Raw genomic sequence first — 26,106 nt, forward strand, 5'->3', positions numbered from 1 at the left:
CTGAAATAAAAAGATGTGACTCTTCTCTGACCAAAATATATTTTTCCTTGACCCTCCACAAGTGATTGGAAAAATATGATTGGTCCTCCCCAAACAAATGTTTTGCTGTTTTCGCTTGTGAAACAATGTTCAGTGTCAATACAATCATAGGCAGCATGAGGGCATCATGCATGGGACAAAATTAGGCAAAGCACATAAACAGCTCGACTTGCACTATGAGATAAGAAAGGCCACATTTGGCCATGAAATAAAATATTAAATTATGATGCATATTAACACATTCACTGCCAGACGTTTTTTTTTTACTGTAGTTAGCTTCTGCCAGAGGGTTTTTTTGAGGATTCTGGCTCATCTTTCAAGACCCGAGGATTCTTTTCTGCTAAGATTTTGTGAACACACAATATCTCAAAAGAACTAATAGAATGTGTGCTTTCTCTGTCTAAAAGAGTTAGTTTGTAGAGTTAGTAGTTATGTAAGCATTAGCAGTTGAATACAGCATGGTTTCAGCGTCAGAAAAATTATTCAGAGATAAACGGCTTTTTGTGAAATTCGATAGAACAGTCACTTTAACCATTCATTTTTGGCATCAGTAAGACTTCAGACATCTAAACAATAGTTTTGAACAGTAATTTCCTCCATAACAGCAGGAAACCCCCTCTGCTTCCAACTCCTCCCTCCGTGTGTGTTCTCCTCCTGCCTCCCTGGCTCTCCAGCGGGCGTGTCACAACGAAGTTGCTGCTGCTGCTGTGCCTGTTTGCGCGGCCGCTGTTTGAGGAAGTCTGGGTGGACTCGCTCGTTTCGTGGAGTTTTGGTTGAGAGCTTTGATGAAGGTTTTGCGATTCTGGTCATATTTATGCTGCGTGTTTCAAAGTGTGCATCCAATCTATTCTTGGAACCCCCCACCGTTGCCACCGCTGTGCATCAGCGCGAAAGTGAAAGCGTTTTCGCCATCAATTTTACAGTATGAGAACGGCTTCCTCGCTTTTCCCTCCAGTTTTGGGTCGCCTCTTTCTACTGTGGAGAGACATGTCGCCACTCAGTGGGTCCGTAAAATAGATTATACACATTCAATACCTCCAATTCTGGTGTAGGAGACGTAAAAGGGTTAGATCAACGTCCCACCGTCAAAAAAAAAAAAATCGACGTATTAACGATACGTATTAATACGTCATTGGCAGTCAACCGTTGGATTATTTTTGACGTATTAATACGTCAATGGCAGTGAACGTGTTAAGCTCAAAATTATTACAAGTATTGCCTGTATGGCCAAATTGAGATAGCGCAGTACAATTTCCATTCCTTAGTTCTCATCCTAGGGCGGCGCCAATTTTTATCCAATCAGAGAAAAGTTGACATTTCTGGTAAATGGAAAGTCAGATCGCGATGCCTCATCCGCACCGTCATCCGTGAGTCGGTTGCGGAGATACGTCCGCCCTGCATGCAGGACTACAGGAGACAGATAGAGGACAGCGACCAAACATTCTATTTCAGTGATTGCTGTCAGAATATAGAGCCATTTAACACTTATTTTAACAAAAAAACATCGCTGAATGTACCTTTAACAACTAAAACACTGCCACAAATCTTTGATCCATGTCCTTCATAACCAGACTTAACTGTATTAACTTTGTCTGTAGGCTACAGCACAACATAGTAAGGATTTCATTAAAACAGACAAACAAAGAAACCATTTTACTACGTAGCCTAGTTACCCATTCATTGTACAAGCACAAAAAGCAAGGATAAATGAACACGAGACAGCCGCTCCCGGTGGACTCCAGGCGTGAGCCTACAGCACCTTGAGGCGTATTGTGGCCTTCTTCTTCTTCTGCTTCATTCAGTCCAGTAAAGCCTGCAGTGAGTCATCACTCACTAAGCCGTGGAAAAGACCTTCTATATAGGCCTGATATTGCAGGACTATAATGAGAACCAACTCACTGGACACTTTGTTAGACTGAAAGAACCTGGATATAACAGGGAGAAACTTGGTTCTTGTATTTTTCCCACGTTACAGTATATTTATCTGTGATCTGAGAGGAGCTGGAGAACCAGGTAAACCCCTGGAATACGTGCTTTGGTTCCTCAGGTATCTGACAGACAAACATCACTGCTAATGTGTCATCCATTGGAACAATTCGTATTCCATTTCCATTGTGCTCATAGATCACTATCAGGCCAAAAAAGGAAAAAAAGTTATCCCTTAACTCATTGAGTGCCAGCCACTTTTGGAGAACGGACGCTCCCAGTGCCAGAGTTTCAGAGCGTTTTCAGTGATTTCTCGAGGCCCACAGAATATTGTGTGATATTACTATGTAAACACCGAACACGCACAAAGAACGAGGAGACTCTATTCTATCATCAGCAAAAAAAAGTTTATTGATACCATTTTCCGTTCTTTAGTTATCAGCCGGAGAAGATAGGTTGTTTTCAGCAAAAACAGACGTTTCAAATTAGAAGCTGAGATAATCAGCCTTTTGTGAAATGAAGCATTTCAAGCACATTCACTGACTCTGAAGCTAATATTTTCTGATGTAGTGACGTGGTGTAGTTGTGTGGTGCCCTGCGTGCCGCACCCCCCTCTCCCCCCCCTCAGCTGCAAACTCCTCCCCACACTAACACACAGCCTAACACGCACCCAGCGTCTATTTTCGGAGCGCTCCGTTTTTGTGCGCCGGCTCCCAGCGCGACACCGAAAAGCCAAACCGGACTGCTGAGAATGGTTTGGCCCTTCGGCGTCAGGTGCTGCTTTTCTGGCAGCTAATCGTGTGGAGAAACTATGCAGCAGAGACAGAGGGGCTCAGTTGTGGGCGCGGATTGACTGCTGTTCGCAGCTAACATTAGCTCCAGCCAGAGCAATCTATACGGCTCTGGCTCTGGCTCTCATCGGTTTCCGTTTCATCACGGGGCTTCTTCTGCTGTTTTTCCTCACCTTTCTCTAATCTGGAGAGCACTGTCGCCACCTAATGGGTCCGTAAAATAGGTTATACACCTTCAATAGCTCCAATATTTGTACAGGAGATGCATGAGGCTTTGATCCACGTCCCACCGTCAAAAAACGCATTTGACGCCGATCGACGTCATTGGCACTCAACGTTACTATTTGATTTGACGCCGATCGACGTCATTGGCACTCAATGAGTTAGCAAAGTCACTATTGGGTAGGCTATTTAATTATTTCTCCTTCTTTTTCCACCTCTTCTTTGAATTGGATCGAACAGTTACACTTGTCTGCCCCTTGAGCGGGCACAGCATGGCCTGCAATAGAGAAAACTTCGATGTTAATGCTGATGCAGCTGCATGGGAGCATAATAGCGGAATAGCGCCGCTCCAGAAGAGCCATCGATAAGGTAGTCATGCCATTAATAGACCTGTAGGGCGGCATGGGAGGCTTCATTAGAAACCTGAGATTGGAATTGATTGGGCTCTAATGCCCAGAGAAACAACAGGATACAGTAAAGCTGGGGGAGATTAGAGGCAGGGGGGGCATGGAGAGAAAGCAGTGCAGGGCTATTTCCACTGTACTCTGACCTCTCTATCTAACTATGGTGAGGTCATTACCCAGCATGCCAAGACACTTCAAATAAAACCATATTTCTGCCATAAAAAGTCAGTACTAGTCACCCTCCTAAACTGTGTCATACCATTTTTCGATGGTATGCAGTGAGTGCACACAGTAATTTTGAAGGATAGCGGCCAACACAGAAGGCCCATTGGTGCTTGAGGATGTGTGTGTGTGTGTGTGTGTATGTGTGTGATGTTGGCATAGACTAGCGTACGCCTTACCTCTCATAGCTTCAGCTTTCATTGGCCGTCAGCATTTAATGAAAAGGTACTGGCCCGGTTCTTTCCACCACAATTATGAGACAGCCGCCTCCTTGTCTTATCCTGTACTGTGTGTGTGTGTGTGTGTGTGTGTGTGTGTGTGTGTGTGTGTGCGTGTGCGTGTGCGTGGGGGCGCGTGTGTACGGGGGCGCATGTGTACGTGTGTGTATGTGTGTGTGTGATGAATGAATAAAATAAATAATAATAATACCCGGTTAAATAACTGCCAAAATGAAGGATGTTGTGTTCCACCTAGAAGCAAGCCAACTGGATTTGCTTATCATACAGTTTTAAGCCTAGGCGTAGAACTTTTGGACTTGTAAAATTGACCTAGAATTACCTAGAATTTTAATCAGCTAGAGCACCATTTTCTTAACCAAACAATTCCCATTATTCTCCGTCATATTGATTTGTCAAAAGTGGCATGGTGTTGAGCTGTCGGGCTGAGGCAGACAGCGTTAGGCCATAGGCTGCTAATGGGCTCACCTGGAGAGCAATGAGGCGAGTGAGAGTGAGCAGCCCAGCTTTGTCTCAAGGTACATGCAAAACATGTGCTAAGTGACCATGAATCTGCCTTCACAAACCATGTTCCCAAACTACTGTTAGCAAGTGCTACTTTTTACATCTTTCTTGACAGTCTTCTTTGAACAACTGATAGAAGTTAGATAGTTTCATCAAGTTGTTAGTGATGTGTAAATCACTCTGTCTTTTAACAGGACAAACAAATAAAAATTAGTTTAAAACATTATTCTCTGGACTCACCTATTAGTCTTTAGTGCTCCAAAGAAGTTTGATTGTAATCAGACAGCATAGATGAATTTACCTTTGCTAAAAAAATAAGTTGATAAAAGGATTTTTGTTGTTGTCTTTATACAAATCATATACATACACAGGGACTGTCCTAAATCATTTGGCCAGATCGATGTGAGTCACTCCTAATCAATAGCTTTAACTGTACTATCAGTCTGTTTCCCGGGAACAGTGTCCTGTACAGTTTGCCTTCTTCGCCTATGAGATGGATTCATCTTGATGGTGCTGTCGGAGCTGCAGACCGCTGTCTAACGTCACACTCAAACCCATTCTGTGTCCTTGATTAGATAGGGAGCTAGCAGGGAAATGTGTGCTTCCTGTGTCTACTCACTCGGTCGATCATCTGCCCTGATACGGCCATAATGAGTTTAAGGGGAACTAGGGCCTCTTCCTTCGCTACCCGTAAATGACCCATAAAATCTTAATGCGTGTGAATTAAATATGGTATGGAAATACAAAAGCCCGTTTGGCTCACCGCTGGAACATTGTTCTATTGGTTTGGGCTGAATGTGAGAAATTAGTTAGTAGCATGAAATCAAACGTTTCACTCTGGGCAGCTGGTAGGCTGCCTGTTTATAGTGCCACATGGGGGCTGGTGAGTGAATAGGGACTACTGTAGTAATGTTACCCTCTCTTAGCAAGAGAACCACATCTAAGAAGAGTATCACACTGGTCTGTGGGTTCATAGTAGGTTCTGAAATGGTCATAAACTGTCTTAAATGAATGATCCAAAGTCAGTGTCTACAAAATGCAGTACATAATTCTGTTTTGGAGCTCTTAAAAATGTTGTGGTTTCTTAGTTCTCTGTTTATTTGGTGAGACGAGCCTGGTCATGTGGATATTCTGAGAGCTCTGACAGTTATTTTCATTTTCACCGCTTGTCATTTGTCACGTCATTTTATTCCCAATTTGCGAAATGGGTCTTATATTTCACCCCGACTGGCTTTAAAATGGCACAACTTTTAAATGTAAGCTAAGAACAGAGATAAAAGTGGGCCCTACGCGAAGTGCTGCCTGGCTGTGACTGAAAACCCGTCTGCCCCCTCTCTGTGACGGAGCGCCGAAGACGGCGAGTGTGTGAGAGAGCAGAGTCGGCTGTCAGAGGCACTTGTGCGCCTGCCGCACAGCGAGGGCAGAACAGTCTCCCCACCTGCAGCTCCTCCCTGGGCGCTGTCACACCTGTCACACCAACCTCTCTCTCGCCTGTCACGGTGAAAGCAGAGGCGTGACGAGCAACGGATGCCATCTTTCCCCTCACAAGCTCTCCTGAAATGGAGCTGCGCGGGCGGGGGCGGCGAGAGGCCATCTCACACCGCGTCCTGTCGCCGCCCGCGTTCCGAAGCCATTGTGGATTTGCGGAGTGGATACGTATCAGACAAGATCAGAATTCAGGGGATTCCAGCCCCTGCCCAAAAGCAAGGGCTGGGTGTAAGCTTATATTGCTGACCTCATCCTGTGTCTCTCCCCTCTAGTGTCGAGGGTCATTGTGTGCTCCTTCAGTTTCGGTCTGCCTTCTGCAACGTCACATGGACAAGCGATGGAGACCAGCAGACCACCGCTGGGCTGGCTTCAGGCTTCAGGCTGGGTTTATGCTTACTACATGCGTGACATTCAACAATAGGGATGATCACTGCTATATGCTCTCATGTTCCCTTGTAATCACTCCTCTCCAATGCTCATGGGCTTCATGAAAACCTATCATCTTATATGACACTATTGTCAAATGCTCAGCCGAATGCAGTGTGTAGCGCTCCAGGATTTGCTTTTTGCAATTGCACTAGCACGCTAAGAAATATTGAGACAGGCAGAAATAGTATGTCCCTAGGCATGCCATTACTCTTTTGGTTACCTGGCAGCAGTAGCCGTGTACAGGTACAGGACAAGTCTAAGCATTACTCACAACAACACTCCGGCTGATGAAGGTCTCTGTGACAAAAAAAAACCCTCACATTATTTTTATTTTTTTTAAATGTGTAACTTAGAAACAGTTTTAACTCTGATACTGTTGCCGTTAATCTCACAATTGCGTTTTTCCACATCTGTCATGTTCCCTACTGCACATAAAGCATTTGAAATGGCAGGTTGCTAGCGATCTGCTTACGGAGGACATTTGACATTGCTAGGTCATCAAAGAGCCGCATCGAGATATGGATTATAGCCTCCATCTGTCAGCCCGACTAGGAGTGAATTAATATCTCTGTCGACAGACAAAAACGAGCCAGTGATTCCCCCTGGCTTTAACTTGGTGACATTTCTATTTTCCATTGAATCTTCTTAATGCTTGCCGCTGCATTTTGGAACAGGCTGGTCGGTTCAGATTCATGTTGGGCTTCTTTGCTAACTCAGCTCAATGTAATTAGGAGCATATTAAAAATCTGCTCGATTGTTGTTTTCTCCGATTAAAAGTCTTCTCATAAACCAAATCAGTGATTTCCTTTAAGCATTAGCTGTTTGTCTTTTGACACCATCCATTTATTACTGACAATACCAAGACCAGTGCTCCTCAAACCTTTTCACGTCAAGCACCCCTAAACTGACCCACGGTCCCCATCTGATAAGATTTTTGCTTTTAGATGTTTTATTACAGAACGTGTATGAATCCCCCATGGCCAAAATAGTCATATTGCCATTGTGTTACTTATTGGACCCCACTTTGAGAACCACTGATACTAGCTTTAATAACATACAGGCACTTTCCTTAAGTTCCTTTTTGATGATATACTCACTCACATCACTGATATATTTGCACCACTTTTACGATGTCTCATTCACTTCAAGGCTTACAAAACCCATCACCTCCTGCATGTTATCTCTTCCTTATGACCCAGTGGAATTAATTGGTGATATCAATGCGGCATCATAGCTTTGAGCTGAAGTCATATAGTCGCTTCATTTCCTCATGGAAAGAGAGGCCGTTTCCACCGGTTTGTCCTCGGCGTATATTCAATAACACGGCACTCCTCCCGAGACTGGAGCACTGCCGGGCCATGTGACAGCGCAGCATGGCTGTTTTGAAGGTCCATTGAAAGAGGATGCTTTGCTGATGAAAGAGGCTCTTCCCATATGACGCCCCCCCCCTCCCCCGCCCCCCGAGGCTGATTCACTCGCTCTGTGTTCCAGCTAATGCACCCAAAAGCACCGCTAAAGCCCGGGGGCAACTGTCAGACACAGCAGATCTTTGTAGCCTCTCTGTAGAGGCCTTGGTGTCTTTTATGTCTCTGTAGAGGCCTTGGTGTCTTTTATGTCTCTGTAGAGGCCTTGGTGTCTTGTATGTCTCTGTAGAGGCCTTGGTGTCTTTAATGTAAAGGACATGTCACAGGACACTGGACAGCATGTGGCCCAGTTGTGATGCAAATTGCAGAATGCTGTCTTATTTCCTTTAGGGACAAATGGCTTTGCCTCATATGGTCTATTTGTTCTGGTCTTTTAAACAGGGTCACCACCGAGAAATAATAATGGCTGCTGCTGATGCATTATGCTTTGGCCTACATAGCTAGGTTTGTCACTGTAGACCACAAAAGACCATGACACCTTTTTGACAAATAGCTTCAATGTGCCGGTAATTTTAATAAAGGCTGCGTTCTCCTTTGCTTCTCTGTTCCAGTCAAGCAGTTGCTCCTCTTTTGAAATGATCTTTTCAATATTTCTTTCTTGCACTTTGAATACACCAACGGCGGTATAAAGACAAGTGCTTTGCATGTATTTCTCTTTGTCAGTGTAAAGGCATTAGTGAAGATAGGCGGTGGTGAGGTGCTGAAGTGGTCTCTTGAACAGAGCCTGGCGAGTCTCCCTGATGCCCCAGCCGTGGGCACAGGCTAGGGATGGGGATCATTCATTTTGATTGATATTGATACCATTTACGAGAATGCTTAACGATCAGAGTCTTTATCGATACCACTATTGACACTTTTCTATTATTTACAGAACTGGTATTGCTTTTATTTCTTTTATTTTTACATTATTTTTTCTGATTTCCCCCCATTTTCCCCCCAATTGTACTTGGTCAATTTCCCCCTGCTGCCCCGGTCACTGCTCACCCTCTGCCGATCTGGGGATGCACAGTTGCCAGCTGCTTCTTTTCAGCTGATAGCGGGGAGCTTCACCAGCAGGGCGTAGCACGTGGTGGAGGATCCCGCTACCCCCCCCCCCCCCCCCCCAGTTTCCTTCCGCCCCGAACAGGCGCACCGACCAGCCAGAGGAGGCGCTAGTGCAGCGACCAGGACACATACCCGGCTTAATCCGGGTTCCCACCCGCAGGACACAGCCAATCGTGCCTGTATGGACGCCCGACCAAGCCGGAGGTAACATGGGGGCGCGAACCTGCGACCCTCGTGTTGGTCGGCAGGGAATCTACCGCTGCGCCCCCCCGGATGCCCTTGCTTTTATTTTTTAACTATGAGTCTGTGACTGTGACAATCACTCTTTGTTTAGTTAATGGCATTTGGCAGGCGATTCAATTGAATTGAAAAACATTATTAGACAGTCGATGTATGTTTGTGCACCGGCGATTTGAGGTAAATGACATAACTCTCGTCTCTCGAGACATAAGGTAACGTTACAGGACCCGCTGGTCTCAATAGCAGTATCGATAAGCTCGGTCGCACCTCATTGATTTTTCAGGTTTTCGAAAATTATCGATTGATACCAATCGATAGCGGGTCTTGATTCCCATCCCTCCTAGCACAAGCCTACATTACCAAGGTGAACAGAGGGGGGGGGGGGGGGCATTTACTCTGGGCTCACTCCCTTTTTTTCCTCCAATTATGTTCAGCCCAATAACCATGGCAAGGCCGCTCCCTCCTATAGAGAGCCAAAGTGAACGTCACTTCCTGCTTCAGCACTGTACCGGAGATTTTCAACCGCCATTTATTTTCCCATAGACATTTCGTAAAATGCTTATAAAAATAGTTGTACTTGTTCAAACCAAACGGTTCAGATATATTTAGAATCGGGAGAGACCATAGAACATTTCACTCAGAGCAAAACTTAAAAAAACATTTCTTTAAACCCACTTTTTTTTTTTTACGTTTTGGTCCGAGTGAAATGTTATGCGATCTCTCCTGTATCTAAATATATCTGTACCGTTTGGTTTGAACAAGTACAACTATTTTTATAAGCATTTTACGAAATCTCTAAGGGAAAATAAATGGCGGATGAAAACCTCTGGTACAGTGCTGAAGCTGGAAGTGACGTTCACTTTGGTTCTCTATAGCTTTCCAGTTGATTTCTTCCTGGTCTCGCTGCTCTGGGCGTCTGCCTCTCCCGGCGCACAGAGCCTGTCCAAAGCAGACACACGCTGTGGCCTTTTCTCTCCTCGCACGACTGCTGCGTGCCGCTGCCAGCTCACATTGTGCCCGTGCCAAGCTCTCTGACGCCATGAAGGCTGGCGTGTCAAATGCGTCACGTTCTGGCGTGTCAAATGCGTCACGTTCGGGGGGGGGAAATATCGTACGTGATAGACGGGCAAGCTGCAATTATCGTCATCTCAGGAAATCTTGTCAATTTTCTGTGGAGGTGTGACGACGTCTGTCAATTACTATGTAATGACTATGAAGATATACATGTATGGGGTATAATCTGCCTATGAGCATATAAGCCAGACTTTAACATTATGGTCAGCAAGTAGGGGTGCACCGATCGATCTGCACGCAATCTGTATCGGCCGATTTGGACCTCAAATATGTGATCTGCTGTTTCCGATATTCCTTTAATTTTGCCGATCGCATAGCCGATCATGCTGCACGTGAGAAACATGAGGCAGCCCATTTTCATGTCTTCAATGTCTATCGTTTAACTTTCATATTTGTGCTCTAACGTTTATATCATTGTGTTGCAAAGCACACGCTTTGCTTTCATCAGTGTACTCACCTCCATGCACACACCGCACCAGACTGTCAACACACCTCTTGCGTCTTTGAATCACACAAATCAGCTGGTGATTACAGCAGACTCAGCAGATAAATTACCTCCAGTCCTCCCGCCTACCGAGGCATTTGCATGCTGTTAAATCCGTGTGTATTAAAGTCCCAGATTAACGTGGTAGTCGGGGTAGTGCACGCGCACACACAGACAATTTCCACGCAAGCATTGATGTTCCCGCGGGCACTTTGAAGGAAGCGAAAGTGTGCTGCTATGTGGATGTGCGCTCCATTCAGACGGATGCGCTAATTAATGCCACTACTCAGATGGAGTTTAGCTCGTGTGTAGCTTGTGATTCTGTTGTTTCTCCCGTCATGTAACCCTGTCACCATTATGTAGATCGCACTCATAGTGCTGCTAATTATAACACTGTAACTCGGCCTCGATGGGCGGGTCGTTTTGATGTTCGTTCGATGCGGATCCCAATGTATGACGGTTATTGTGCATAACCCCGGTTCTATGAGTGGGAGCTCTTTGGCTTTAGTCATGGTTCAAGACTGGTGTTTAAGAGTAACTGACTTACAGTTTACCTAATTATCATTTATATATTATTAGTTGTTAATTATCACTATAATTGGCCTATATAACAGCAAGCTTGGTTACTGACCTGTTTGTATATTTTATTGCCTCCTTTTTCCAGACCACACACAATCCTACTATTCCTGTCATAATGCTGTAAAAAGCCTATACTGCTGTACTGTACTGAAGAGAACTGACAACTAAACGGTTGAACTCCCATCTGTCTCATGTTGGCAGTTTCCTTTAGCCTACAAAATATAAAATAAATATATATATATATATCGGTGATCGGTAATCGGTAATCGGTGATCGGTCGATGATCGGTTGGGCAGATATTTCTCATAGGTGATCGGCAATCGGTGATCGGTGGCAAAAAACGTGATCGGTGCACCCCTATCAGCAAGTATTCTTGGCCAATGAAAAATAGGATTTCTGTTCTTATGCCCCAGTCGGAGCAGCTCGGAGCAGCTTAACGTTTCTCTGTAAATGTCATTGCAAAAATGCTGTAGGTTATAGAATCAGACAAATACCACAAGGACTAAGGGGAAAATGCCATGCCTTGGGTACCGACGTCGTGACGATGTTATTTTGAATGTCTGCCCTCTCCTTCCCATCACTGGCTGCCATCCCTCCTGCCCCACGCTCATGGAAGAAAAAAAACAGATACCCACAGAAAGGCAAAGACCCAAATGAAGCAGCAAGGTCACTTGCAAAGACACCGCGCCTCCCCTTTTCCATTTCAGTGCAGCATGAAATCCAATGACTTACTGTAGTGGAGCACAAGTGTCCTTGTTTCTCCATTTGCAGAGAGAGCTGAGCAAGGCTTCTCACACACAAAGGCTGCATAATAAATGACATATTGATTGTAATGATAAGCCTGGTGATGATGGAAAACACTGGAAGCTTTCCCTGAGCTAAAACCAGAGGCTTACTGCACTCCATGTTTTATATAGAAACCAGAGGCTTACTGCACTCCATGTTTTATATAGTTTGCCAGCACAAAAATCTATTGTAAAAGTCTCTTGTAATCGATTGTAGCAATGCAGCTACTTCAGTCTATTGCAGTCTGTTCCTACTATACTGGAGGTACTACATGATGTTATCGTTTGTTCAGGTTAGGCATTGGCCGGTATAAGATTTTGACGGTATGATAATAACCTTAGGCAAAAAATCCCATGGTTTACACGGTATTGCGCACCTCTACAATGTGTCTGAAATGTCATTGAACATTGAAAAATGTATTTTATTTTGAAAAAATGAAGTAACCGATCATTTAGTAAATGATGTAGGGCTACAGTATGTTATGTTAACAGTGTGTTAGGGGTTATAGTATAACGCATAGAACATAAATAATTTAATTATTTCCTGAAGACGGATGGTGTGAAACTGTCCTCCATTATGAACTTATTTGTAGTGGTGTACTGTGTGGCGGCCTGCATATTGCACAACATATCATCACCACGGTATTACAGGGAAAGCTTACCGTATTATAACCATGGTTACTTGATATTGCTTGATATTGTTATTATCATCACATCCCTAGATCAGGTACATGACAATAAATCATCCCAAACACACAACTGGAAATAGATTGGCCAATAACATGCCACCCTTTCTGACCCGCACAGACTTGAAGAAGACCCTTGCGGTGCTGCTGGATAACATCATGCTGAGGCTGGGCAAGCTAGAGTCCAAGGTGGAGAACATCTACAACGGCACGGGGGGCAACCTGACCAACGGCACCAGCACCGCCACGCCCAGCGCCACCAACGCCGAGAAGGTCAACGTGGCCGGTCAGTTCTTCCCTTTGTTTTGTTTTGTTTGACGCTTCCTCAAAGCATCCAAGATGCGCGCTTAAGTTATGAAGAGGTGTTTGTTTGGGAAGAGTTAGGATGGAGTTTGTTTATGAGTGAGTGTGTTTGTGACGGTGTTGCGGTAAAGGAAGGATAAACGGCAATTTAAGTCTGTTTTTATTACCAAGTACCGGGAATTGAACCCGGGTCTTGCGGTGGTAGGAGATTGCTTTGACCTCTACACTACCCCAGACACATAATACTACCTTGTTGTTGAGGGTACTAAAGTGCACATCAAACATAATAGTACCTGAAACCATTTGAAGAAACGAGGATAAGGTGATTGTATAAAACATGAGATGATTAAACATAAGGATAAGGTGATTGTTGGTGGTTTGGATGAACTCCCAATGACCCTTGTTGTTTTCTGTCCATCCTGCTATAATGAATAACTTTCCTCAAGCATAAAAACCACCTCAAACTCTTCCAGTAGTGCACACAGTGCACACAGTGCACACAGTGCACACGAGGCACTTTACGGCCCCAGACCGCATCCTTGGACATAGTTCAAATAAGGCCTCCCGTTCACGCTGCGTGACCCTTTTATTAGTTTTCATTGATTTTGCTGCCAGCTTTCAGATGATGAATTGAGCCCAGTTGAGAGAAAGAGCTGTTGGCTTTTCGGGGGGGTCTGGGGGACTTGCTCTCAGTGGCTTGTTAGCTTTTCGGGGGGGTCTGGGGGACTTGCTCTCAGTGGCTTGTTGGCTTTTCGGGGGGATATGGGGGACTTGCTCTCAGTGGCTTGTTGGCTTTTCGGGGGGATATGGGGGACTTGCTCTCAGTGGCTTGTTAGCTTTTCGGGGGGGTCTGGGGGACTTGCTCTCAGTGGCTTGTTGGCTTTTCGGGGGGATATGGGGGACTTGCTCTCAGTGGCTTGTTGGCTTTTCGGGGGGATATGGGGGACTTGCTCTCAGTGGCTTGTTAGCTTTTCGGGGGGGTCTGGGGGACTTGCTCTCAGTGGCTTGTTGGCTTTTCGGGGGGATATGGGGGACTTGCTCTCAGTGGCTTGTTGGCTTTTCGGGGGGATATGGGGGACTTGCTCTCAGTGGCTTGTTAGCTTTTCGGGGGGGTCTGGGGGACTTGCTCTCAGTGGCTTGTTGGCTTTTCGGGGGGATATGGGGGACTTGCTCTCAGTGGCTTGTTGGCTTTTCGGGGGGATATGGGGGACTTGCTCTCAGTGGCTTGTTAGCTTTTCGGGGGGGTCTGGGGGACTTGCTCTCAGTGGCTTGTTGGCTTTTCGGGGGGATATGGGGGACTTGCTCTCAGTGGCTTGTTGGCTTTTCGGGGGGATATGGGGGACTTGCACTCAGTGGCTTGTTAGCTTTTCGGGGGGATATGGGGGACTTGCACTCAGTGGCTTGTTAGCTTTTCGGGGGGGTCTGGGGGACTTGCTCTCAGTGGCTTGTTGACTTTTCGGGGGGATATGGGGGACTTGCACTCAGTGGCTTGTTGGCTTTTCGGGGGGATATGGGGGACTTGCTCTCAGTGGCTTGTTGGCTTTTCGGGGGGATATGGGGGACTTGCTCTCAGTGGCTTGTTGGCTTTTCGGGGGGATATGGGGGACTTGCTCTCAGTGGCTTGTTGGCTTTTCGGGGAGGTCTGGGGGACTTGCTCTCAGTGGCTTGTTGGCTTTTCGGGGGGATATGGGGGACTTGCTCTCAGTGGCTTGTTGGCTTTTCGGGGAGGTCTGGGGGACTTGCTCTCAGTGGCTTGTTGGCTTTTCGGGGGGATATGGGGGACTTGCACTCAGTGGCTTGTTGGCTTTTCAGGGCGGTATGGGGGACTTGCTCTCAGTGGCTTGTTGGCTTTTCGGGGCGATATGGGGGACTTGCACTCAGTGGCTTGTTGGCTTTTCGGGGGGTATGGGGGACTTGCTCTCAGTGGCTTGTTGGCTTTTCGGGGGGATATGGGGGACTTGCTCTCAGTGGCTTGTTGGCTTTTCGGGGGGATATGGGGGACTTGCTCTCAGTGGCTTGTGCAGAAGTCAACAGTAGGAATGCAGGAGCCTAGGCTGTGATGCATTATATGATTCACATTATTGGATTAGGCTGATTGAGTTATACAACGCCTCAGTTCTAATGGATCCAATCATAACCACGGCTGCCTTGCCATCTATTAACAAGTGTTCATGTGATTCACAATTCTTCCTCATAATACCTTGAGTTGAATAAATAAATAAATAAATAAATAAATAAATAAATAAATAAATAAGCTAAATTGTAATTAGTGGACATAAACTATAATGTATGGATATCATGTGAATGCCACTGGATGCATGTCACTCACGTGGGGGGGGGGGGGGCCCTAAAGTGGGGAGGCCCGCCGGCCCCCTTGTTGGGATCACGCCCATTTTCGAACTCGACCTTCATTTTGATGTCAACTGCACTCCTGTAAAGTTTCGTGACTGCATCTTGCACGGTTTTGACGCTACCACACTAACAAAATCTGCCCACAGACAGACACTCAAAACGGCTTCTTTATCTGTGGTAGTTCCTGCTACAATATGTGTTGCCAGGACCACAGGACACACACGCACGCACGTCGCACGCACGCACACACACACACACACACACACACACACACACACACACACACACACACACACACACACACACACACACACACACACACACAAGGGGAAAACATTAGCAGCCCGGCTGTCACGGCTGGTAACCAAGCTATGGTTCTTTGTTTGAAGGCATCATTTTTCAACAGCAAAACCACTAAAGCCACTTCCCTTTGAGAGGCCGTTAATGACAGAGCATTGTGATGTTCCTCCTGCTGTGTAGATCTACATGTCATGTGGCTCACACAGTGTGATGTTCCTCCTGCTGTGTAGATCTACATGTCATGTGGCTCACACTGAAGCACTCGTTTACTTTGGCTTGGTTGTGTTTGAAAGCTTCTGTGTTTGTAGTGTTGTTGTCTGGCCCTGACTCCAAGGTTTTGGTATTGAGATGTATGAAAGATGTTCAGAGCGTTCCAGAGCCCTGATAGTAAAACACTAGGGATGGGCAATATGTGTATAAGATACGATACAACTATGACTGCTCAGAATTACTATTTACAATTACAAATCTTTCTGGCAATGGCTCGCTAGGATGTAGGAATGAAATGACAACCAGTTTTAATGATAACGTGATAAAGTTCCCGATGATAACCGTACCGTTTCAAATGATCATTATCATTAAAACCGTGGTACTGTGATTACAGTGCTGTGAAAAACATGATAAATACTGTCCATCATCAAACAAGATGCAGACATGCAGCCTTGGAGAAATGAGTTCAGTGAATGTATCAATCCTTTTTGGGTCAATATAAAACTTGGTGAAATGATTTCTGTGAGTGTATTAGTACTTTTTGAACATTTTCAGCACATTTTACCAATACCGTGATAATACTGATAACCGTGATAATTTTGGTCACTATAATCGTGATATGAAGTTTTTCACATCGTTCCGTCTCTACTAGAATCTAAACAACAATTTCAAAATGTCACTATAAAGTGCAAATAATATCATTCGGATGGAGCGCTTGTGAAATTGCGATGGTCAAGCTGTCGCATTTGTGATTACTACAGCAGAATATAAAATGGAATAACTATTTGATATAATTCATTTTTCTGGCCTACGATGCAGATTGTCGCATTTTTGTATTTATATTGATTTTCGACATATCCCTATAAAACACATGCGCGCGCGCACGGATGCACGCACACGCACGCACGCACGCACGCACGCACACACACACACACACACACACACACACACACACACACACACACACACACACACAGGTCCTTTGTAACTGTCTAGCCCAGACCTAGAGGAGGTACAGGTCCAGAGCAGGCCCTATGGTCTCAATCCTAGCATAAGGGACTAATCTCATACAGTGTGCTGTGCTGTTACCTGGACCGAGGCTGTGACATCTTTTGATGCATTTGAATGGCCCTGCTCGCTTAAAAGTTCCAACCTAGACCTTAGCGATAACGTTTGGATCTTGAATGCAGGTCAAGCAGGTCAAGCAGGTCAGTGGCACCACAGTGATCTCTCCTGGCAATGGCCTAAAAGACCCAGAACCCCTGAGGCTTCATTGAAGCATGTCTGCTGTCTTTGAGTGGGTGGCAGGCGGCACTATTGCCAGCAACACTAGTGCTCCTCCCTGGCTGCAAAGCAATTAGAGAGATAGGGATCTGGACAGTGAAGGGAACACGCCTGCCTTTCAGAGAGGCTGCTATCAAGATGGAGGCGAGCAGTCGGCCGCCGCCGGACTGCAGCGTTTCCGCCTCAACTGTCTGAAACGCTCACACTCTGCCGTGCCGTGTGTCAGGGACCACACCTGGGTCAGAGGAGGACTCTGCTGGGCCGTGTGTCAGGGACCACACCTGGGTCAGAGGAGGACTCTGCCGTGCCGTGTGTCAGGGACCACACCTGGGTCAGAGGAGGACTCTGCTGGGCCGTGTGTCAGGGACCACACCTGGGTCAAACACTGCTCCTACCCTGGACCTTTGATTGGGACCTGCTTGGAGTATCAGTATCAGTTGGGCTGATATGTTTGCCATGTCGGACAATGCAAAGGACAGTACAGAAAAGAGTGTAAGACACCACAGCGATATAGGAATGCCAGTTTACTCTAATTTGACCAGATATGACCCAAGTTGTCCTGATGTAGTAAAAACCCATCCATATACTCCCAAGAACCTTAAATGATATGCTAAGAGTTCCAGGTCAAAAAAGACCCTTCAGCTTAACAACTGCCCCATAAAGCAAATGTCAGTCAATGTGAGTCAGTACAATTGAATAGCAACTGAATTAGGTGTTGAGTTGAATAATATGACAGAAGCTGAGAAACCCTGCCTTTTGGCACAAACAAACAGAAAGACCTGCACATCACAGTACACTGTATGACATACATCATTAGCGGATCCAGTTAAGTATGTAATAAAGTAACACTAACGATAAGTGTCCTGCATGCTTGACAGATAATAGAACGGTATTTTGTATCTCGCCCTGTTTCATTATGAATTCCACGTGGTGTTGTTTAGTGCGTCTGTTTGATTTCCTCGCCTGCTCTCTGAAATCCCTCAATGCACATTTGTGGTCGGGGCTGTTTGGAGACAAAACATTAATGAATTCTCCGCAAATGTTAAGGGACAATTCCCACGGTTGGTTTGCTTCTCACGGAAGCTTTTTCTTAGCCAGCTTTTTCTCTCATTGCAGCCATAACAATTGCACACATTTCCGAGGCTTCATTTCATCTCTAACACGAGTTGTGTTAAATGTCAGTTGGTAACGTGAGATATAAATGAACACCATATTATAATCCTGTGTGTAATCAGTATTCATGCCATGATGTTTGATTATGATCATTTGTTTAAGAAACAGGATCTGAAACTCTACCCGCCGTCACTTTGAGTCCAAAGTGCCACGTCTGAATTTGATCTGTTCAGTACCATGGCACCTCTCAGATCTAGGAAGTGGGAGACAGCACTTTCTGTTGGCTGCAAATAGCTGAAGTCCTCTTAAGGACTGGCCAGCAGAAGTCCTCTTAAGGACTGGCCAGCAGAAGTCCTCTTAAGGACTGGCCAGCAGCGACTCTCCCTGTGTCCTTTCCCTGTAACTCCATTTGATTCTGGACTTTACTTTCTTACTGTCACAATAACCAATAAGCTATAGACCAGCCAACCACGGTGGATGTCAGGCAACCGCTACAACCGGGCTGTGTTATTGTGTGTGTAATTCAGAGGTGTCGCTTTGTGGGATGGCTTCTAGTTTCCTGGCTGGGCGGTGTTTGGACCTTCTGGCCAATCACCGTGCTTAAACGTGGCAAAAAGTGTTGAATAGCATCACAGCGCTTCCCATACACAGCGCAGACCCCCTCCCTCCGCTGCGAGCAGAGACTGTAATTATTGATATGCAAAATTAGCATGTGGTGTCAGTTTACACCCCCCCGCCTGGCTACTCTCCTTTCACCCAGCTGGACATTGTATGCACTAGCACTAGCGGAAACCCCTGGACTGGGAGATAATTCAATTAGATCATCTATCCTCTTTCAGTGGAATCGGTTTTAGATATTGATTTGTGACACACAGTTCTGATGTCTAAATTGATGATAACAAGCACATTACTCTTTTTTTTAAACGCAAAATGAAGTATGAAACATTTTTTAGGGAAGATTATTTTAATATATCTCTCTCTCTTTACATCAAACCTAAAATCCGTTCAGCTGAACTTAATGAGATTTTGCATACGTGAGCCTCATCATGATATATATCGATATGAAACAAATCTTTATGATTATTATGATATTGATTTCAACCATACTGTATCGCCCAGCCCTACTGATTCTTTATGATCATAGTATTCACCTTATGTAGAAGAGACAGTCTGCCTTGAGAGACTAACAGGAAGTGTAAACACAATCGGAAGCTCTGATTGTGTTTACACTTCCTGTGACTCACAAACCTAGTCTGACTCATTATGTGAGTCAAAACCAGGTTTGACCAGGTGAGTCTGACTTTGAGCAGGTAAAACAGCCGGCGTTTTGAACAGGAAGTCGTGACACAGTGGGTCAAGTGGGCGGGGCTACATAAGGTGAATAGCAACAGGGTAGAAGGCCAACGTTTGTTCCTCTACTTTCTCCATTTCCATCTGGTCGTTGTTGTAGTAGTAAAAAGTCAGCTGCCTACTGTAGGTAGTGTGAAACCCTGCCTCTTCTTTCTCTTCTGATTGGTTGGCTCACAAACAATGCAGTCCGCATCATGTGGTCTGCTATGAGGAAGTACTTTTTCTGAACTTCTCAACTCCACTCTGCCTAAAGAGAAGAACGGCGCAGTGTGCACTTTCTAGTCAGCCGTACTCGCCATTATCTTTGCTATTAACAAAAAGGAAGTGGCAGTTTGAAAACGGTGTAATATCACTATGAATAATGAACACAGCTTTGTACATTGCCACATGCGCTATGCAGCAATAGGAGGCCTCATGTTGTGCTGGATTTAGCTGGGGGCGAGAGGCACAGAAGCCCCTCACAGGATCAAAACAAGCCAATCTGGCCATGGTTGCTGGCTGCTTGGCGGGAGGCAGATGGGATTGGGTCCAGCAGCAAGTCTGTGACACTCTGTCTGGCCAAGCAGGTCTGGCTGATGTGATGTGGTTGATGTGGCTAATCAACCAAGCCAGCAGCGTTTTCATCTGTCAGTTGGCCCTGAAGGGAAGTGAAATGTCTTTGTATACACACACAAGCCAGCACGCGCGCACGCAGAACACATGCACGCACGCACGCACACACGCACGCATAGCAACATAGCATAATCACCTGGAGTAGAGACATAGACCCTGTAAATATACGGACGGAGCTAGCGTGACGTCACCCAATGGTTTTTGGACTCGTGTTTTGAAGCCTTGAGGTTGGCATTTTCAACGCCTTCATATTGGTTATTTCATTGTAACCGGAGTCGCCCCCTGCAGGCCATTCGAGAGGATTTAGGTTTAAGTTTCTTCCGCATTGGCCTAACAAACGGAGCTAGGAGCTAGCCCCACTGTGTAGAGAGAGTAGTAAAAGAATGAGAGGTCAAGTGTCGTGGTCTGTAGAGACAAGACTGGCCCTCTCTCTCTCTCTCTCTCTCTCTCTCTCTCTCTCATCTATCTCTCCACCCTTTGTCGCTGTTCAAAGTGATCGATGGCGCCTCAGCAGCGCTGCCTGGCTGATGCCTGGCTGATGCCTGGCTGATGCCTGGCTGATGCCTGGCTGATGCCTGGCTGATGCCTGGCTGATTTGTAGCGTCCTGGCGGAGGGCCTGTTTACAGCTCTGAGCATCTTCACGGCTTTCTCGCTCTCTGCCATCGATCGGCTTGCCTCTCTCTGTGCTGTTCTCAGTGAAAGCTCAGATCCAAGGCCTCAATGTTGACAAAGGTCGTGCTGTGCTGGGTCTACTTACCATGTGATGTGATTTCATTGATTGAGCCCTGATGACTCTGCCACTAGGATTCATTTACATTTTATATTTAGCAGAACGTTTAAAAAGCCTTTATTCCTCTGGCCAAAGCACAATCCTACAAGAATACAGTTGGCGTTTTCACCATGCTGCAATCATTTGAATATTGAAACTATGGTTGGCACGATGGACGATGGCATCGACCATCGTGATGGGCCGACCCCCCATCGACCTCTGAGCCTTCTACACCGGATCATCGTAATTAATTATCTGTTCGAATTAAAATTGTGCCGTTTTAATAATAAAAAAGGCCAAGTCCACTTAACGTGACGCGCGGGGGACGCGCCGGCGGCATTAAACACGCGCGCCCAGTTCAGTTCAGGAAAGCCTCCCCTCCTCCTCCCCCTCGCTCCCCCTCCTCCTCCCCCTCACTCCCCCTCCTCCTCCCCCTCACTCCCCCTCCTCCGCTCCACTGCTTCTCTGAACTGGGTGCGATTGTTTAATGACGCCGGGGCGTCTGCAGCGCGTGAGTTTTTAAGACAAAGAAGAAACTTCACGTTCTTTCCTGTTTTCAACCCAAAGTGAATACAAGTCTTCAACTGTGAATTTAACTCGCCTGTTTCCAAAGTGAAATTTGAAGTCGCTCCATACTAGATACAGCAGCTGCTTTTCTCTAGCCATTTATCCTAAACTCTCTCTGGGTTCAAAAGCCCACGCGAATCTAACGTTATATCAGCCAGTAATTCAGCCAGTTTTCTGCCAGCTAGTTAAATTCAACACACACACGTTGTTGGTGAGGATCTGTAACGTTAACGTTATTTGTTTTGTGCCGTTCAAATTGCTGGTAGTGACAGCCACTGCCCACTTCAGTCGCCTGGCTCTGTGCTGTAGCACAGAGCAGAAGCTATCAAAGCCCGCTGGTATCATAGAGCTCAGCTGTCCTGTGTTGTTAACATGAACGCATTGTAGCGGCTAGCCAAATGGAATTACAGCAACGCAGCGACTTAATAAATAATTAATTATTCCCCCCACCCCCACCCGCGACGATGCCATCGTCCAAAACGATGTTTCACTGTAAAACAATTATGATGGGTATTTTCATGACATCGCACAACCCTAATTGAAACGTGACGTCATGTCAGCCTCTCTTAGATTTAAAGCATCTGTGGCCTCCATTATGTTCTGGAGGGTCTGTTTACTTCCTCACTATCCAGATCAATATTAATCAAGTAAATACACACGCACACGCGTACGCACGCGCACACACACACACACACACACACACACACGCACACACACACGCACACACACACACACACACACACACACACGCACGCACGCACGCACGCACGCACACACACACACACACACACACACGCACGCGCACACACACACGCACACACACACGCACACACACACACACACACGCGTACGCACGCGCACACACGCACACACACACGCACGCGCACACGCATGTACACGCTCAATACTAATCAGGTGCAGAGAGATGCTGTCGGCTCCCACACACATACAAACACTGGCACGAATCCCTTCACTCACCTCTTTCAAGCCCTGCAGTTGACAGTAAATACAGCAACATGATGGCAAAACACACAAGCAGCCATTTGTTTAGTAGGCGTGGTGAAATTCTACTTGCAACCTTGGTTCCGGTTTTGGCTATGTGCAGGTTTCAGCACCAAAATGATTCTTATTTCAATCATTTGTTAATTAGATTTATGCGAATTTCAGTATGGAAATGCTACGCAAAGTTCATGTAGGGAAATAATTTCCTTTTTTCCGGTTTCAGCTTTGTTCTGTTTCAGTGTTCAGGTCGGCACGGTGGTTCAGTGGTTCAGCACTGTCCCCTCCCAGCAAGAAGGTGGTGTGTTCAAAGTGAACCCTGGTGCGTCCCAGCTCCTTTCTGCGTGGAGTTTGCATGTTGTCCCGTCCCTGTGTTCGTGTGGGTTTCCTCTGGGTACTCTGCTTTCCTCCCACCATCAAAGACATGTATGTTAGGGTTAATGGAACGGAATACCACCTTCTGATTTTGTACTACAATTGTACTTGGCCAATTTTCCCCCCTGCCGCCCCGGTCTCTGCTCCACCCTCTGCCGATCGGGGGAGAGTCGTAAACTAGCACCGTGCTTCCTCCGACACATGCGGAGTTGCCGGCCGCTTTTCACCTGACAGTGGGGAGCTTCACCGGCAGGACGTAGCACGTGGGAGGATCACACTATTCCCACCAGTTCCCTTCCGCCCCGACCAGACCGACCAGAGGAGGTGCTAGTGCAGCGACCAGGACACATACCCTCAATCTCCTAATCTTGGGCAGGTATGCAGGGAATAAGAGAGAGGGAAATGTCCAGTCCAGGTCTGGCTTAGCTACTGTAGCCTAGAGATACAACTCTAGATACGGAGACATGGATAGCAAAACTCTGGCTTAGCTACTGTACCCTAGAGAGATACAACTCTAGATACGGAGAAATGGATAGCAAAGCTGTGTTTGCTGGAGCACATGTAGGATACTGTTCTCTGTACTATGGTTACTAAGTACTTTGGTGCCAGAATGGCTGTAATTGAAAGCCACTGTGATAGATGACAGCATTGTCACACAGTGAGACAGAATCTACAGGGATACAAAAGCCCAGTATCCTGTAATGACAACCAGTCAAATGTGAGCCTGTAACCGGAGCGAGCCGGGCCTAAGTCTCCCTGCCTTTGATGTGCAGATCCGGAGAGGAAGTGTTCCTTGGCTCCTGGATTTCCCTAAATCAAGTCCTTGTGCTTACCTGGCCAGCAGGAGAGCATGACGGAGAAGACTGAGCCTCTCCAGCCCTTTCCGCCGCATCTCCGGCTGCTCCGCGGTGGCCGTGTGGGTGCCTGCCTGCATGCTTTTTCATTTGCATGTGGAGTCTAGTTGAGGGAAGCTTGCATGCCGTATTGCACAAGTGCCTACACAAGTGCCTACGCGTGCCTGTGTTTTGTGTGTGCCTGTGCATGTTGTGCTAAAGCAGCTCCCTGAGGAAGGATCCCTCCCATATGGAGCAGATCTCCTTACAGCAGCACAGGTGTTAACAAACAAGCCTTTTGCTTTCATTACGTCTGCTCTCTGCACTGCACAAGGCCTGGGAGTACAGTACCTGCTGAGGTGTTGTGGAGCGAGCCTGTGGAAATTCTGCCCTGCTAGCTTATAGCATGTGATGCCATCCACCCCCACATCTTCATGCTGCTGCTAGCTTATAGCATGTGATGCCATCCACCCCCACATCTTCATGCTGCTGCTAGCTTATAGCATGTGATGCCATCCACCCCCCACATCTTCATGCGGAGGTCAAAAGCCAATTCCTTCTCTTCTGGAAGTGGAATTTCTTCATAAAAAAAACGTAACCCCCAAATATTTTTGCCAGATCCAACCTATTTTAAACCCACATTTTCCCAGCCATGGAGATTCCAAACAGCGGCCGGCCACAAGCCCACTCTTGTAACCTCCACGCTGCTGTCACCACCATGCTTAGAGGAATAACAGTCCACAGAGCCCTGGAAGTGTTCTGCTGCACAGTGAGAGGCTTCAGACCCATTTCATATTTAATTGGATTTAATTGATCTAAACAGCGGCAGCAGAATCCATTGAAGTGAGCAGCGTGTTACGCCGCTAGACTTCATCAAGCCTGTTCTTCAACACACATTTACAAGTTTGAACATCACAGCATTTATAACAAGATCTTCTGAACATTTTAAAGGTCCTGTATTATTCCGTTTTTTAGTCTTGCCAAGTTACTTGCCAATAGTTTCGTTAAAACGTGTTTCATTATAATTTAATTAGTTCAGTTGAATGTGTTGGAATGCCCTCACAGGCAGAACAGTCACACTACTGGCCCCTGATTGGCCAACAACACCACCTCCTCTGATTCAAATTAAGTAAATCTGCTGGATGATGGTGGCTTTCCATTGGGTGTGTGTCATGCATGCTGGCCTGATTGGAGGGATTTCAGTAAAACATTTTGTGAGCCAGTCGAGGCCAAATCCATTTGCGATGCATTTACTGGAGTTATTCTGAAAGCCTGGAGTTACAGCCTGCATTTTATTAAGTGTTATAATTACGCCACCTACCGACTTAAGTTACGTACTTATCCTTTAAACGGCACTATAATGTTCTGGCAGCCTTGCCCCTCCCTCTCCTCCACCCCTCTTGTCTCCCTTCTCCGTTCCCCGTGGACAGGCTCGCTCCCCTGGGGGTTTTGGCTGATGAAGGCCAGGGTGGGATGGGACAGGATGGGAGGAACATCTGGAGCGAACACACCACTGGCTCGGCCACGTGCATCCCACCGCCCCCTTTCTCTCTCTCTCTCTCTCTCGTTCTCCTTCTCCTGGAACTGAAGGAATATCATGGACTTTTGAGGTGTATTCTGGAAAAACTTATTGTAAACTTATTGAAAAACCTGATGAAGGTCTAGTACCGAAACGTTGTTTCCCTATTTATCTTCTAATAAAGAGTTTACCAGTAAGGTCAGTGTCATGCGGGATTTTCTCTACTTTTAGGAAAAACAACTTTAACAAACTAGGAAGGGGAGATCATTTTAAGGTCATGGAAGCATTCCGGCATGGTTACAGAAAGTCATGGAAAAGTTATGGAAATGTATCAGGACCACACGGTGCCCTGAACCATGTATTTGCATGGCTGTTGCACGATATTGGCAAAACAGCATCTGGAATCAAATGTCAAATTTCAAAAACAGTCGGTCTCTCTCTGTGACTTTTCTCTCTCTCACGCTCGAAATCTTTCTCACTGTCTTTCGCCATACCATGTGCCAGCCTCTCTCTCTCTCTCTCTCTCTCTCTCTCTCACAAACTTTTAGGCTAGCCTGGGTAAACCCAGCCTCCACGTGACCTGCTCTCAGACCTGTTCTCAGTCACTACTACAGCTAGTGACTGAGAACTCTGAGAGCAGGTCACGTGGAGGCTGGGTTTACCCAGGCTACTTTTAGGCTACCACACTTGGTTGTTAATGTACAGTACATGTACTGTTTATATCTTTATTATGTATCTGTTATATTGTCATATTTTTTATATCTTTTATATCTTATATTTGTTTATATCTTGCATATTTCTTCTTATCGTGCTCCTTCGTTACTTGTACACCAACCACAACAAGTCAATTTCCTAGTATGTGCAAACATACCTTGGCAAAATAAAGAATTCTAGTCGATTCTATTTTGTCTTAGTTCCCTCTCTCTTTGCAAATATACCCCC

The 26,106-nt window shown here is 46.1% G+C and overlaps 1 protein-coding gene across 2 annotated transcripts in view; it reads left to right on the forward strand.

Annotated features, from left to right (window-relative positions):
* Window positions 1–26,106, forward strand: part of mgat5 (alpha-1,6-mannosylglycoprotein 6-beta-N-acetylglucosaminyltransferase) — a 183,404-nt gene that overhangs the window by 49,132 nt on the left and 108,166 nt on the right. For both annotated transcript variants that reach the window (XM_083632428.1, XM_083632429.1), the window contains exon 3: window positions 12,699–12,863. In XM_083632428.1, coding sequence (XP_083488554.1) covers window positions 12,699–12,863 — 165 coding nt within the window. The remainder of the gene's footprint in view (window positions 1–12,698; window positions 12,864–26,106) is intronic.

This window comes from Poromitra crassiceps (assembly GCF_964638095.1).
Source record: "Poromitra crassiceps genome assembly, chromosome: 3".
Lineage (NCBI taxonomy): Eukaryota > Metazoa > Chordata > Actinopteri > Beryciformes > Melamphaidae > Poromitra > Poromitra crassiceps.